At 39.7% G+C, this 13764-nt stretch overlaps 1 protein-coding gene across 1 annotated transcript; it reads right to left on the bottom strand.

Annotated features, from left to right (window-relative positions):
- Positions 1-4117: 4117 nt before the first annotated feature.
- On the bottom strand, positions 4118-6682 carry LOC111012087 (toll/interleukin-1 receptor-like protein). The gene is made up of 2 exons (XM_022286111.2): positions 6024-6682; positions 4118-5596 (listed from the first exon to the last, which is right to left on the bottom strand). Exons 1-2 carry the CDS (start codon positions 6668-6670, stop codon positions 5530-5532), a joined length of 714 nt encoding a protein of 237 aa, XP_022141803.2. The 5' UTR covers positions 6671-6682; the 3' UTR covers positions 4118-5529.
- Between the last annotated feature and the right edge of the window lie 7082 nt (positions 6683-13764).

Below are 13764 nucleotides of genomic sequence, written 5' to 3'. Positions count from 1 at the left end.
ACAGGCTATTTCCAATTTACTACACACTTTTAAAGACTTATTTCTTAAAGAATTACCTAGTGAGCTTCCACCATTGAGAGATATCCAACACCATATAGACTTAATTCCTGGTACACCTTTGCCAAACTTACCACACTATAGAATGAGTCCATCTGAGTATAAAATTTTGCATGAACAAGTTGATGACCTCTTGAATAAAGACTTGATTCGACATAGTATGAGTCCTTGTGCCGTTCTTGCCTTACTTACCCCAAAGAAAGATGAAACTTGGAGAATGTGTATTGATAGTCATGCGATTAATGAAATCACAATTAAATATAGATTTCCAATTCCAAGATTACCAGACCTTCTAGGTCAATTATATGGATTAAAATTTTTCTCCAAAATTGATCTTAGAGTTGGATATCACCAAATTTGTATCAGACCGGGAGATGAGTGGAAAACCGCCTTTAAAACTAGTGAAGGGTTATTTGAGTGGCTTGTAATGCCATTTGGATTTTCTAATGCAACAAGTACATTCACACGCCTTATGAATAAAGTCTTACAACCATTTTTTTGGAAAATTTGTTGTGGTTTATTTTGATGACATCTTAATCTATAGCACAAATCTAGATGAACATCTTATTCACTTGAAGCATGTTTTGTCTATTCTTAAAGATAACTCTTTATATATCAATTTGAAAAAATACATTTTTGGAGTGCCTAAACTTGTCTTTTTAGGATTTATAATAAGTGAGCAAGGCATAGAAGTCAATCCCATAAAGAATAAGGCCATAATTGAACCTTCAAATGTTAAAGAAGTTCAAAGTTTTCATGGGCTTGCATCTTTTTATCGGAAATTCATTAGAAACTTTAGCACTATAGCAGCTCCTTTGACCGAATAGCTTAATAAAATGGGGTTCCAATAGGGTAAAGATAAAAAACGTAGCTTTGAGACCCTAAAACAACGGTTAACTACAACACCTATCCTACCACTGCCAAGTTTTGATAAATTGTTTTTAGTTGAAGTAGATGCTTTGGGCAAGGGAATAGGTAGTTTGTTAAGTCAAGAGAATAAGCCTATTGATTATTTTAGTGAGAAACTTAGTGAAGCTAGACAAAAGTGGAGTACTTATGAGCAAGAACTTTATGCCTTGATTAGAGCATTAAAATAATGAGAACATTATCTAATAGGAAAGGAATTCATATTATATTCTGATCACCAATCCGTATAGTACATCAACTCCTAAAAGCACTTATCTAGGATGCATGCTAGATGGATTACTTTTATTCAACGTTTTGATTTCTCCATCAAACATAAATCTGGACAAACTTACAAGGTGGCTGATGCATTAAGTAGAAGATCTCGCTTTTGAACATATTGAGAGGTGAAATAATTTCCTTTGATAACCTTGCTGATTTATATGAGCATGATGAAGATTTTTATGATATTTGGCAAAAATGCAAAAATGGACATGCTTATAAAGACTTTAGCATAACTAATGATTTTATCTTTAAAGACAATGCACTTTGTATTCGACGCATATCATTACAGCTGCAAATTATTGGGGATACTCATTCCGGTGGGCTAGGAGGCCATTTTGGCTGAGATAAGACAATTGAACAAGTGCTTAGCAGTTTTTTCGGCCGGATGTTGAAAATTATATGAGAAGATGTCTTGTATGCCAAGTTGCAAAATGGACAAAATAAATGTTTGTACACTCCTCACCCTATTAAAACAAATTGAGAAGATCTCACTATGAATTTTGTATTGGGTTTGCCACGAACCCAACGAGGTAACAATTCTACTTTTGTAGTGGTTGACCATTTTAGCAAAATGGCTCATTCCATACCGTGTAGGAAGACTAATGATGCTATTCTTATTGCCAATATATTTTTTAAAGAAGTGGTTAGACTACATGTAATACCCAAATCTATCACAAGTGATAGGGATACAAAGTTCATAAGTAATTTTTGGAAATGCCTTTGACGGAAGTTCGATACTCAATTAAAGTATAGTACAACTTGCCACCCACAAACGGATGGCCGAATCTAGGTTACAAATAGAACCTTGGGTAATTTGATTAGATGTTTAAGTGGGTATAAGCCAAAGCAATGAGATCTTTGTTTACCGTAAGCAAATTTTGATTTTAACAACCTGAAGAATCGGTCCACAGGCAAAACTACTTTTGAGGTAGTATATACTAACCCTCCTCGCTTAACTCTTGATCTAATAAGTTTGCCAAGTGTTGCAAATTTGAGTTCGGAAGCTGAGTTAATGGCTGATCGGGTTCAAAGAATTCATAAAGAAGTTAAAGGAACATCTCGAGGAATCAAATGCTAAGTACGCCCAAGTTGCTAACAAGAAATGAAGGTACAAAGAGTTTGTTGAAGGAGATTTGGTTCTTGTGCATCTTCGAAAAGAGAGATTTCCAATAGGAACCTACAATAAGTTACAAAAGAAGAAAATCGGACCTTGTATGATCCTTAAACGTGATACTCCTACACTGTAAGTATTTCACTCCATCTTCATCTCTGTACTCGGCACCTTTCTTGAAGATGCGCGCGCGATATGAGATACTAACACCTTCAATGTTTCGAATTTATCTACATATTATCCTCCTAATGAACTTAGTGTTTAAACTCGAGGACGAGTTTTTTTTTTTATGGGAGAATTGATGTAGTAGTTTATTAGGTGTTTAGATGTTAGGCTCTTTTTGTAATTAGATTAAGTATTTTGTTTGTTATTATTGTTTAGAATTAGTTAAGTTATTAGTTAGTTACTGTGGTTAACTTTAAGTTAACCATTATTGTAATTATAGTCCATTGGCTCATAAGCTAAGCGTATATATAAAGCCTAGACTTCCCGTATTTATTGACTTTTTTTTATCATTAATAAAACAACTTGTAGCCTAAGGCTTTTTCTGCTCCACCAGCTCGAGTCTATCGGCCTAGGATGGATAGACCTAGCGTGGTCGACTCGGGATGGTTGTCTGATAACACACTCTATGAGCTACATTTAATGAGATTTAATGAGCTACATATTTTGCACGAATAAATCATCGAGAGGAAATGAGACATAAATGGATCAAATTGAGAGAAAAATCATAGCTTTAGCGAATAAGGAAAAGTACACAACATGCATTGGAGCCCAAATAGTATAGAGAAAATATAAAGTTTATATTTTTGCCCAAGAGGCGAGCACCTAGGCGCTACCTCATGGTGCCTAGGTGGCACCACAACTTTATGGCACCATGGCACTATGAACAAATTTCCACTTGCCTTTCTCTTCTGCAGCACCATGATGCTTCCTTATGGTGCTGTCGTGACGGTTTTCTTTATAAAACTAGTTTTTTCAACCGCCAAGAATGATCTTAGACACAACCAGTTATTCATATCTTTAATTACATCGAATTTTAGAATCATTCTTTGAAACCTTTGGGAGAGAGACACGAGATAACTCGAAAATAAGTGGAAAATGAGCATAGAGTAAGGATTTTAAAGGCTCAAAATCGTGGAAATTGGCTCAGGACAATCAATCGACACAAGAAACTTAGTTTTTATCATTTCCTTGATTTTGTAGTTCGTTACAAAACTCTCTCTGGGACTTTATTGTTTTATATTGAATATGAGTGGCTAAGTTCCTTTGTATTAGGTATTGATGTAGCCATGGAACTTTATAGCTTAATTATTTAATTCTCTTGATTGAATTATTATGAACGTACTATTTATGTTTCTCTTTGCTTAATGCATTTAATCTACTGGCTATAGATTGATTGATATTACACTTGAAATCTTACGTTCGGAAGACATGGTTTAAAGCTAAAACTAGGATGCATATCTTAGGGGTTTCGAGATTAGAAGATTTAGATGTCATTCAGAGATCGTTAAAATACGTATTCTTTAAAGACAATTGAGATTTGAGAGTTATTGACCTATAGAATTAATAACTCATTCAATCCTTAGTAATTAAACAATTGGTTCATAGATTCAATGGGTGAAATCAATTCCCTAGCACATTTCTTCCCCTACCACTTCATTAAGGAATGTGAGGAACATACAAAAGAATGAGATGTATAGAAAAGCTCTCCAATTTAGAGAAATTATAGCTATATCATAATTACAAAGATGTGGGATTTTGATATCCATATAGAAGCAGTAATTTTGATATCCTCCCAAATGAATATGAAAGCCAATGACTTGCCAACAAGGTGCAATTTTTTCTTTCAACCCAAACATGCCCAAAAGTGGAACAGGGCCGCATTGCTCTTTTGATTTTCTGTTATTATTGCATGTTTATTTGTATTGATTCTATTCTCTTATTTGATTTTTATTCTCTAAATAAAATTGAGCGATTGTATATGGGATATGTGAGTGAGCTACAAACTCAATCCATAGGACCATATTGGTATTGACTTACCACTTTCATTAAAACTTGACCTGTACACACTTGCAATAAGCAATTTCTACTTCAAGTTTTTAGCGTCGTTGCTGAGGATTGCCAATTATTTAAGTTTTGCTTGATATCATGGATGGCTTGCTTGGTCAAGACCTAGGTTGCTTGGGAAGAGCTGGTTGTGTCTTTGGTGATCGGCCTAGCCTAGTTGCCTAGGGTGCTTGTCAACATGAGTTAGTTTAGGTTGGTAGCTCAAGGCTAGTCGAGCGTTAGATAATCGTCCCACACGGTGGGTCGGCCAAGATTAAATGTGCTGATCAGCTTGGGGTAGTTGGATCGAGCTGGTTGGGCTCAAGATGGTCAATCCCAGGTTGATTGACCCAAGTCAGTTGGCTCGTGCTCTTTGGCTTCGGGTGGTCAGGCTCTAATCTATTAACACTAGTTAGTCGGCATATGCTGGTCGACCAGGTTGATCTACATTTGGTGGTGAGGCTTGTGATGATCGTCATGGGGTGGTCGGGCCCATAATCTAGTTAGGGTGGGTTAGTTGAATAGGGTTGGTCGACCTCACGATGGTCGTTCGGATGTGGTTGGCCAGCGTTAGTCGGCTCAGACTCATCGATTTGGGGTGGTTAGGCTTGGAATGGTTGCAGCTAAGATGGTCGTTCTAGGCTTATCGGCTTGAGGTTGTCAAATAGGATTCGTCGGCTTGGACTAGTCACCCGTGGTGGTCGACCCGTGTTGGTCACCCGAGGTGGTTAGCCTAGGCTGGTTGGCTCGAACTCGTCGATTTGGGGTGGTTAGGCTTGGAATGGTTGCGTCTAAGATGGTTGTTCTAGGCTTGTCAGCTTGAAGTTGTCAACTAGGGTTTGTTGGCTTGGACTAGTCAACCTATGGTGGTCGACCCGAGTTGGTCGCCTAGGTTGGTCAACTCGAATTAGTCGACTAGAGGTGGTCGGTCCAAGTTGGTCGACCAAATCGGATGGCATTGGATGGTTGACACCGAGTTGGTCAGCCAAAGTTGGTAATTAGGATGGTCGTCTCAAGGTTGTCAGGCCTGTGATGCCTTAAGATGGTTGTCGGGCCCATGCTTTTCACTTGTCAGATTGATTGGCCTAGCTGGCTTGGTCTTCACTTAATTGGCCTAGGTTTTTTCAACCTGCGTTAGTCGACTCGAGTCGGTCGCCTAGTTTGATCTGCCCGAAAAGTATCTTACAGCTCCTGATGATAGAAAAAAGAATCTCGAAATAAGGCGCAGAGAAAGGGGTGAAAGACCCATGAAAGTCTCAGCACTGAAAATAATGACTTTTTTTTTAAGAGATGATTCCCTATTAATCACATTAAGAAAAATTATCTACCAACTAATACTTCAAAAATCACTTTAATAAGATTTTAGATTTTCTCAATTTTATTTTTATTTCTTGCCAAACATGATCCTTTTAAATGAAATTGATTTTAATAACGACAAAAGTCATTTTAGTCATCCTTAAATCGTTACGAAACCAAAACCAAAAGATGTCTTGAATTAAGTGTAAGAGTAGTAGGTTTAATCACATAACCCAAAAGATGCATTTTGAACTGAATGCATAATAACCTAATTCAAGTTGACAGTTGCAAGAAAGAGATAAAAAGGATTTTTGAACTTCACCTTCCTTTGGTCACAATTACTCCAGGCAAATTACTGATTTTTGTCAGAGCAGCTCTCCATGGTTGGATCTGCTTTTCTTCAGCTACCAAAGCACGTGCTTCATATCGATCAAAACTTTTCTCGAAAACCCCCGACTGATCTCGAACATGAGAACGATCCACGCGATAAAACACGGGAATGACTTGTCGCGTCGTCTCAGCCACACAATCCATAATCTTGGCCAACACTCTCAGCCGCCGCTCAGCGGCGTAGTCTTTTGATAGAACGACGATCCAACACCTTGAATTTTGGATTATATTCTCTAGCGTTTGATGGAGTTCATCTCCAAAGCTATGGTCAATCGTAGTTATGAGGCCAACATTAGTCAGGGCCTTATCCAAATAAGAAGCGAAATCTCCCTGGCTGTCCCTTTTGCTGAAACTTATGAACACATCACAATTGTTCATCGGAGGATCCTGCGGCCAAGTTGATAACTCAGACGCAGAAGATGCCTCCGTGCGCCTTGACATCAAAACAGAAGAAGATTCCCTCATGCTTCTTAAAGGGCTTGAAAACAAAGCAAGATCCAAGGACTCCATGGCCCTCATTCTTCTTCTTGGAAAACGCCTTGAAATTCGATGACGATCCTCAATATCATCCTGATCCATTTTACTTTCTGATCTTTCTCACCACCACTATGTTTGCAAGGATTTGCAAGATAGCATATATATATATATGTACAACTTGTTCTACACGTTATATTTTTTTAGAACTCATACCATCAAACCTCAAACTTTATTACAATTTAACCTAAATTTTTCAATTCTATAAAATACAATGGGTTATTATTCTCGTTCCTAAGCTTGTAAATCTCATTCCAAAATATTATGTAATATAATGATTCATTCTCATTCACCCTCTTAACTCTTCGAGGAATTTTGGTACCCTTTCGATTATTAATTATTAGTCCAGATTATGCAACAGTCTGCTTCCTTAAATGATAGTTGGTCTCTTAAATGATAGTTGGTCTCCTCCCGTCAATCAAGAGAAGGCTTTCTACTTATCTCTCAAAGTAACGGTACTGAAACAATCAAGTGAGAAGAAGAATGAAAACATACAAAAGATAGTGTGTTTGTGTTGGAAAAGTAGGAACTCAAGACAGCAGAGTATATATGCCACCTTGCCACATCTAAGCTCAATCATTGCATCCGATCTCATCGCTTTTTCAATTATAAAATTGGGAGATGGAGTTCAAACCTCCGACTTGAAAAAATAGTAGATATCAATTACCACTGAACTATGCTCAATGTAGCTTTTCTCAGTCGCTAATTATTAAGCCTCGAAAAAGATTCGATCTCCTATTTATTTTTTTTATAGGAAAAATTGTACAATTTACAAATCAACACACCTAATTGCTTGAAGGATTAATATATATCCCTCTCCTCCCTCACCTTTTGTTTCTAGTATTATATTATAAATGTATGGGAAATGAATTGACATTCACTCATATTTTTATAGCTGACCATTTAATTTAAGCTGTACCCCTCCCAAAGTTTGTAAAAGTTATGACACTTTAAAATAATATTATTCATTTTTATTCCATCCCTGGTCTGAATCATTCAACTTTTGAAAAGTAAACGCTTGAGATTGGATTTTATTTTATTATTTCTTGGCTGATTCTCTTTTTCATCCTTTTGTACAAGATAATGGAAAACCTAACTAGAGCATAACTTTAGTAGATAAAATATCTTTTTTTTAGTATAATACGTTAAGGTGTATATTCGAAGCTCACGATCATTTGATCGGAAATAGGTGCCTTAATCTGTCTGAGCTATGCTCAAGTTGGCAGGTACCATCTATTCCAATTCAAATATAACTCAATTAGTTAAAGTATTCATTATTGTCTTCAAGATTGATCGTTCAATTTTCTAGTCGAAATTGTGGAACCATCCGGATATAACTCAAGTAGATAAGTATTACTATCTTCAAGTCTGAAATTGTTGAACTAAATATATACGTATATATAGATACATACTGTTATAGAGAACAAAAACGACCTGAAATGGGACAAGGAGTTGAAGCCTGAGATCATCGATTGGGGGAGGCCGGCCCGCGACGTAACGGGTAGGCCCAAAGAACGACCTAGCGCCAAGGCAGAGAACGAGGAAAGTGACTGGTGGAGAACCAACCGGGGCGAGAGGGCTCGGTCCTGACGTCTGCTCGGTCCCGACCTCTGCTCGATCCCGACCCCTGGTCGGCCCACTACCCAGCCCGTGAATCTCCCGCCTGCAATCAACGATCCCTCGGGCCCGACAACGCTGAATTATGGTTTGGCTACGAAGGTTCTGGAATCATCTTCACGGCTATAAGTAGCAATGAGATCCAACCCTGAGGAGGCAAGTGACTTATCCCTAGCTAACTATTTTCTCAACTCTCCCTCAATAACTTAAGCATCAGAGCCCGTGTGACTAAGGTCACACCGGTTTAGATCGGTTTGATTTTGCAGGTATCGGTTCCTTTATCATCGAGTTAGGTGTATGCGAGAAGAAGAGCCGGATGGTCAAAATCCATGCATCAACAATTGGCGCCGTCTATGGGGACGATACAGTAAAGCAAGCTTCGTTGAAGCGAAATCCCGATCCGAGTGAAATTCGGATCCGAGGCGTGTAGAGTGAAACGGCCGACCATTCGGGAGAGGTAGGACTGAGCCCTGATCATCGACTTGATCTGAAAGCGACATGAATCCTGATGAGAGCCATCAATGCTTCGAAAAGAAGAGCCTGAAAGAAGCGGCCGATCACTCGGATGAGGCAAGACCGAGCCCTGATCATCGCCTTAATCCGACCACCCTTGACAGGGGAGAATCAGCGTAGGGCTTGAATGAAGCGACAGACCTCTCGGGTGAGGCAAGGCCGAGCCCTGGTCATTGACTTAATCTGACCACCCTTAACAAGGGAGAACCAGTGACGAGCCTGAATAAAGTGACAGACCTCTCGGGTGAGGCAAGGTCGAGCCCTGGTCATCGACTTAATCCAACCACCCTAGATAGGGGAGAACCAGTGACGAGCCTGAATGAAGCGAACGACCTCTCGGGTGAGGTAACGCCGAACCCTGGTCATCGACTTAATTCGACCACCCTCGACAGGGGAGAACCGGCTAAGGAGGTAGAATCTGTCCCTCTGACAGCCGAAGATCGACGGGTCAACATTGGAACCAGGTTGGGGGATGAGGAAAGAGAAAGCCTTATAAACTTCCTCAGAAGCAACACCGACGGTGTTCGCATGGTCGCCGGAAGACGTGTCGGGAATCGAGCGAGGAGTCATGGTACGTCGACTCAATGTCGACGAGAGCTGTAAGCTAGTGAAACATAAGCGTCACGCGTTCAACCAAGAAAGGAACGAGATTGTAGCTGAACAGGTGGAGGAGCTACTAAAAGCAGACTTCATTCGGGAAGTACATTATCCCCAGTGGATATCCAACGTAGTGCTGGTAAAGAAGCCAAACGACAAATGGAGAATGTGCATCGACTTCACGGACCTAAATAAGGCATGTCCAAAGGATTCTTTTCCTTTGCCTCGAATAGATCAACTGGTTGATGCCACTATAGGACATGAAAGATTGAGTTTCATGGATGCCCAACTCCCTTCAATATCTATTAGCTTGGTTCCCTACCAACTCTGTTTTCTAAATCCAAAACTGGATGCCAGGCGACTTTGATAAAACACTTTGCCTCGTCTACAAACATACTCTCAAAGGATATCGACAATACAATACCTTGAGAGTAGGGGCAATAGGTCATGACCGACTCAGCGCGCAAGCCTGGTAAAACCAGCCCGAGCAGAGCAGGTCGAGCAGGGCTCGGGTCCCACCCAGCCGAGCACATCTCTGCTCGGATCCGACCACTGCTCGGCACCGACCAGGTGCAATGAGGCATAAATCTACATTAAAGACATATTTTGAAAGCAGAATCTACATTAATGGACAAATTTGGAAAGAACAATTAAACAATCTCAACACGGCCAAACCAGAAACGGGTCGATTGACCTAGCACAGTTAAAACATGAGATGGAGTAAAAACGACAGTGGGTATAAAACCAGTGGCTATAGTCAAAGGATTAGAAACCTATGAAAATGAAAGCAACAAAGTCAACTCCATCAACGAAGCCGAATATGAAGCTCTACTAGCAGGACTAAAAGTGGCCAGGTACGTTGGGGTCAGGAACATATTGATACTAAGTGATTCACAACTGGTTGTAGGTCAGGTGAAACAGGAGTTCCAGGCTAGAGAACCGCGAATGGCGAAATACCTTTCACAGGTAAAAAACCAGCTCGACCAGTTCTCAAAATATGAGATTCGACAAATTCTACGTGCTCAAAACGTCAACGCCGATGCGTTAGCTCGACTAGCTGCAACTTATGAAACCGACCTAGGCAGAACTGTACCGATCGAGATTCTACCCGAGCCAAGCATAGAAGCTCAGGAAGCAATGAATATCGACGAGCAAGGGCAACCAGAAGAAAACTGGAAGAGCCCTTTGATCAATATTTGAGAGGGGATCCTGCCTACTGAAAAGATAGAGGCCCAGTAGCTACAACGGCGAGCAGCCAGATATGTGCTTAAAGACGACAATCTGTACAAAAGAGGCTACTCGTTGCCGCTTTTAAAATGTCTAACGCCCGACGAAGCTGACTACGTCATGAGAGAGATACATGAGGGTGTTTGTAGGAGCCATTCTGGAGCACGATCCCTAAGTCACAAAATAGTTCGACAAGGGTACTACTGGCCGACCATGCTGAACGGCACGAAGCGATTCATCAAAAAATGCGACAAATGCCAACGGCTTGCAATAGTACCTAGACAACCGCCAGAGCCTCTAACAAGCATAATGAGTCCTTGGCCCTTTGCTTAGTAGGGAATAGACCTTATAGGGCTTCTCCCACTAGGAAAAGACCAGACCAAATTTGCCAGTCGACTATTTTATTAAATGGGCCGATGTCAAAGCCCTAGCGACAATTTCTGAGAAAAAGGTCACCAAATTCATCTGGAATAACATAATTTGCCGCTTCGGAATACCCTACACCATTATCAATGATAATGGGAAGCAGTTCGACAATGCTGCCTTTCGAGAATTTTGCAGGGAGTTGAGCATTAAGCACATTTGTTCCTCGCCAGCACATCCGCAGGCTAATGGACAGGTTGAAGCAATCAACAAAATCATCAAAAGAACTCTGAAGACCAGATTAGAAAAGCTCCAAGGGTTATGGGCAGAGGAACTTCCCAACGCATTATGGGCCTACAGAACAACACCTTGTACTCCGACAGGAGAAACGTCATTTTCACTATCATTTGGCTCTGAAACGGTAGTGCCAGTCAAAATTGAACTCCCCTCCCCAAGGGTAGAGCAGTTCAGTCTACTTGACAACAAGGAATCCGTACAGCTCAACCTCGACCTATTAGAAGAACATCGAGAAACAGCATGACTACGAACGGCTGAATACAAAAATCGAATAGCTCGATACTACTCGAAGGTTATTGTAACTAAATCTTCGACAGGACAATCTTCCTACTAATAAAGTCTTCGACATTCGACGTGATACTTGAGTTTTTATGTTCATTCTGAAATAAATTTCTCAAGCAGGGGGCATCATATGAATATCTACATATCTACGACCTGAATATCTACCTATCTACGACCAATCAAGAAACTCAAAATTGGGACGGACCTAGAAGCAGGCCGATAAGCTAAAAGCCAATCAGTGAAACCAGGGAAATGAATCCCGAGGTGCTGAAAAAGACATGCGTACAAGCCTAGCAAGGTTAAAATAGAAAATAGGAAAGCCTAATCAATCAATGAAACCCACGGGTAGAAAACCATATGTCAAAAGCCAAAATAGGTTAAAAACCCGATGGTGCTGATTTAACTTGGGGTAAAAAACCGGCAGAAGCCAAATATGTTAGAAACCTAAGGGTGCCGACTAAACTAAGGGTATAAAAGCCATTGGCAAAAGTTAGAAACTCGAGAGTAAACCCTGAGGTATAAACATGGGCAAAAGCCAAATAGGTTAGAAACTCAAAGTATCGACATTAGTTCTGTTAAAGTTAGATCCCAAGGCCAAAACTAAATGGTTTAAACTCAGATGAGAATAAAACCAGGCTCAGAAGACTTGATTGTGGTCAACGAAAATTGGAAAAAACTTCCAATTCATGAATAATATCAACAAGCTCAAGGCACAAAACCAGTGGCGAGAACCAAGCACTAAAATCCAAAATTGGGTCAAAAGCTTTTGGTAGAAGCTCTGTGCGTTAGAAACCTTGACATTATTAGCCACTGATATACAATGATCTCGTGGTCACGACAAGCGACAAGTACTCTCAAAACAAGATATTGACACAATTATTCGTCTTCTGTTTTGAGAGTGGGGGTCATTTTTATAGAGAACAAAAACGACCCGAAACGGGACAAGGAGTTGAAGCCTGAGATCATCGATTGGGGGAGACCGGCCCGCGACGTAACAGGTCGGCCCAAATAACGACCTAGCACCAAGGTAGAGAACGAGGAAAGTGAGCGGCGGAGAACCAACCGGGTCGAGAGGGCTCGGTCCCGACCCCTGGTCGGCCCACGACCCAGCCCGTGAATCTCCTGCCTGTGATCAACGATCTCTCGGGCCCGGCAACGCTGAATTAGGGTTTGGCTACGGAGGTTCTGGAATCATCTTCACGGCTATAAGTAGCAATGAGATCCAACCCTGAGGAGGCAAGTGACTTATCCCTAGCTAACTATTTTCTCAACTCTCCCTCGCTAACTTAAGCATCGGAGCTCATGTGACTAAGGTCACACTGGTTTAGATCGGTTTGATTTTGCAGGTATCGGTTCCCTTATCATCGAGTTAGGTGTGTGCGAGAAGAAGAGCCGGATGGTCAAAATGCATGCATCAACACATGCCTGTACAAATACAACTAACCATATGACAACAAAAATGACTGGTAAACAAACTTATGGAGTTTTAAAAAACTATTTCTTTTCAAAATTAAAAATAATTCGAGCAAATTTGGTATTGTTTTTGGATTTTTTTGGCCTATAAGATTCAATTGCATTAAATTAGATAATTATTTGAAAATATAAATGATACTTTAAAATGATTTTAAAAGAAAGATTTAGAATTTTAAAATAGCAAAAATCTGTTCATTGTTTAAGAACACTTATTCTAAAATCACTTCTAAATGCCCTTTTTTTTTTCTTATCAAAGTTCTTATAAAAATGGTATTTCACTAAAAATTACTGTTTTCAAAACTCATCTCAAATCACATTTAAACTTTTAAAATAGCCAAAATCCATATATTCAACTCTTACATCGCTGTCCATTAGTCTTCGCACATAAAGAAAACAAAAATGGTCCCATACCCAACTTCGAAGCACAATTCAATCTAAGCCAGATTTTAAAAATAATTTAAAGAATAGTTAATTCCAGAGATTCTTTTTCCCTGTAGAGTAGCTGTACTGATTTTCAAAATCAACCAAAGAAGAACGATTTAGGGTGGGTTGCTAGTTCATTTTATATGAAGTTTAGAAGAATCAAAAGTGTTTTTTTAACTATTTAGAAGTTTTTTTTAACTACCGGTTCGAGTCCTCTTGTGTCTTGAAGTAAAAAAAAAAAAAAAGGTTTATTTTTAACTTTTATTTAGTGTTCCGTCACATAACTAAAAATATTTTGGGACAACTAACAAAATAAGCAAAATAGCAAACATGTTTTGATTTTTCAA

The sequence above is a fragment of the Momordica charantia genome (genome assembly GCF_013281855.1).
Source record: "Momordica charantia cultivar OHB3-1 chromosome 11 unlocalized genomic scaffold, Mcharantia_2.0 BLBB01000011.1, whole genome shotgun sequence".
Lineage (NCBI taxonomy): Eukaryota > Viridiplantae > Streptophyta > Magnoliopsida > Cucurbitales > Cucurbitaceae > Momordica > Momordica charantia.
This window is presented reverse-complemented; position numbering and strand designations above follow the sequence as displayed.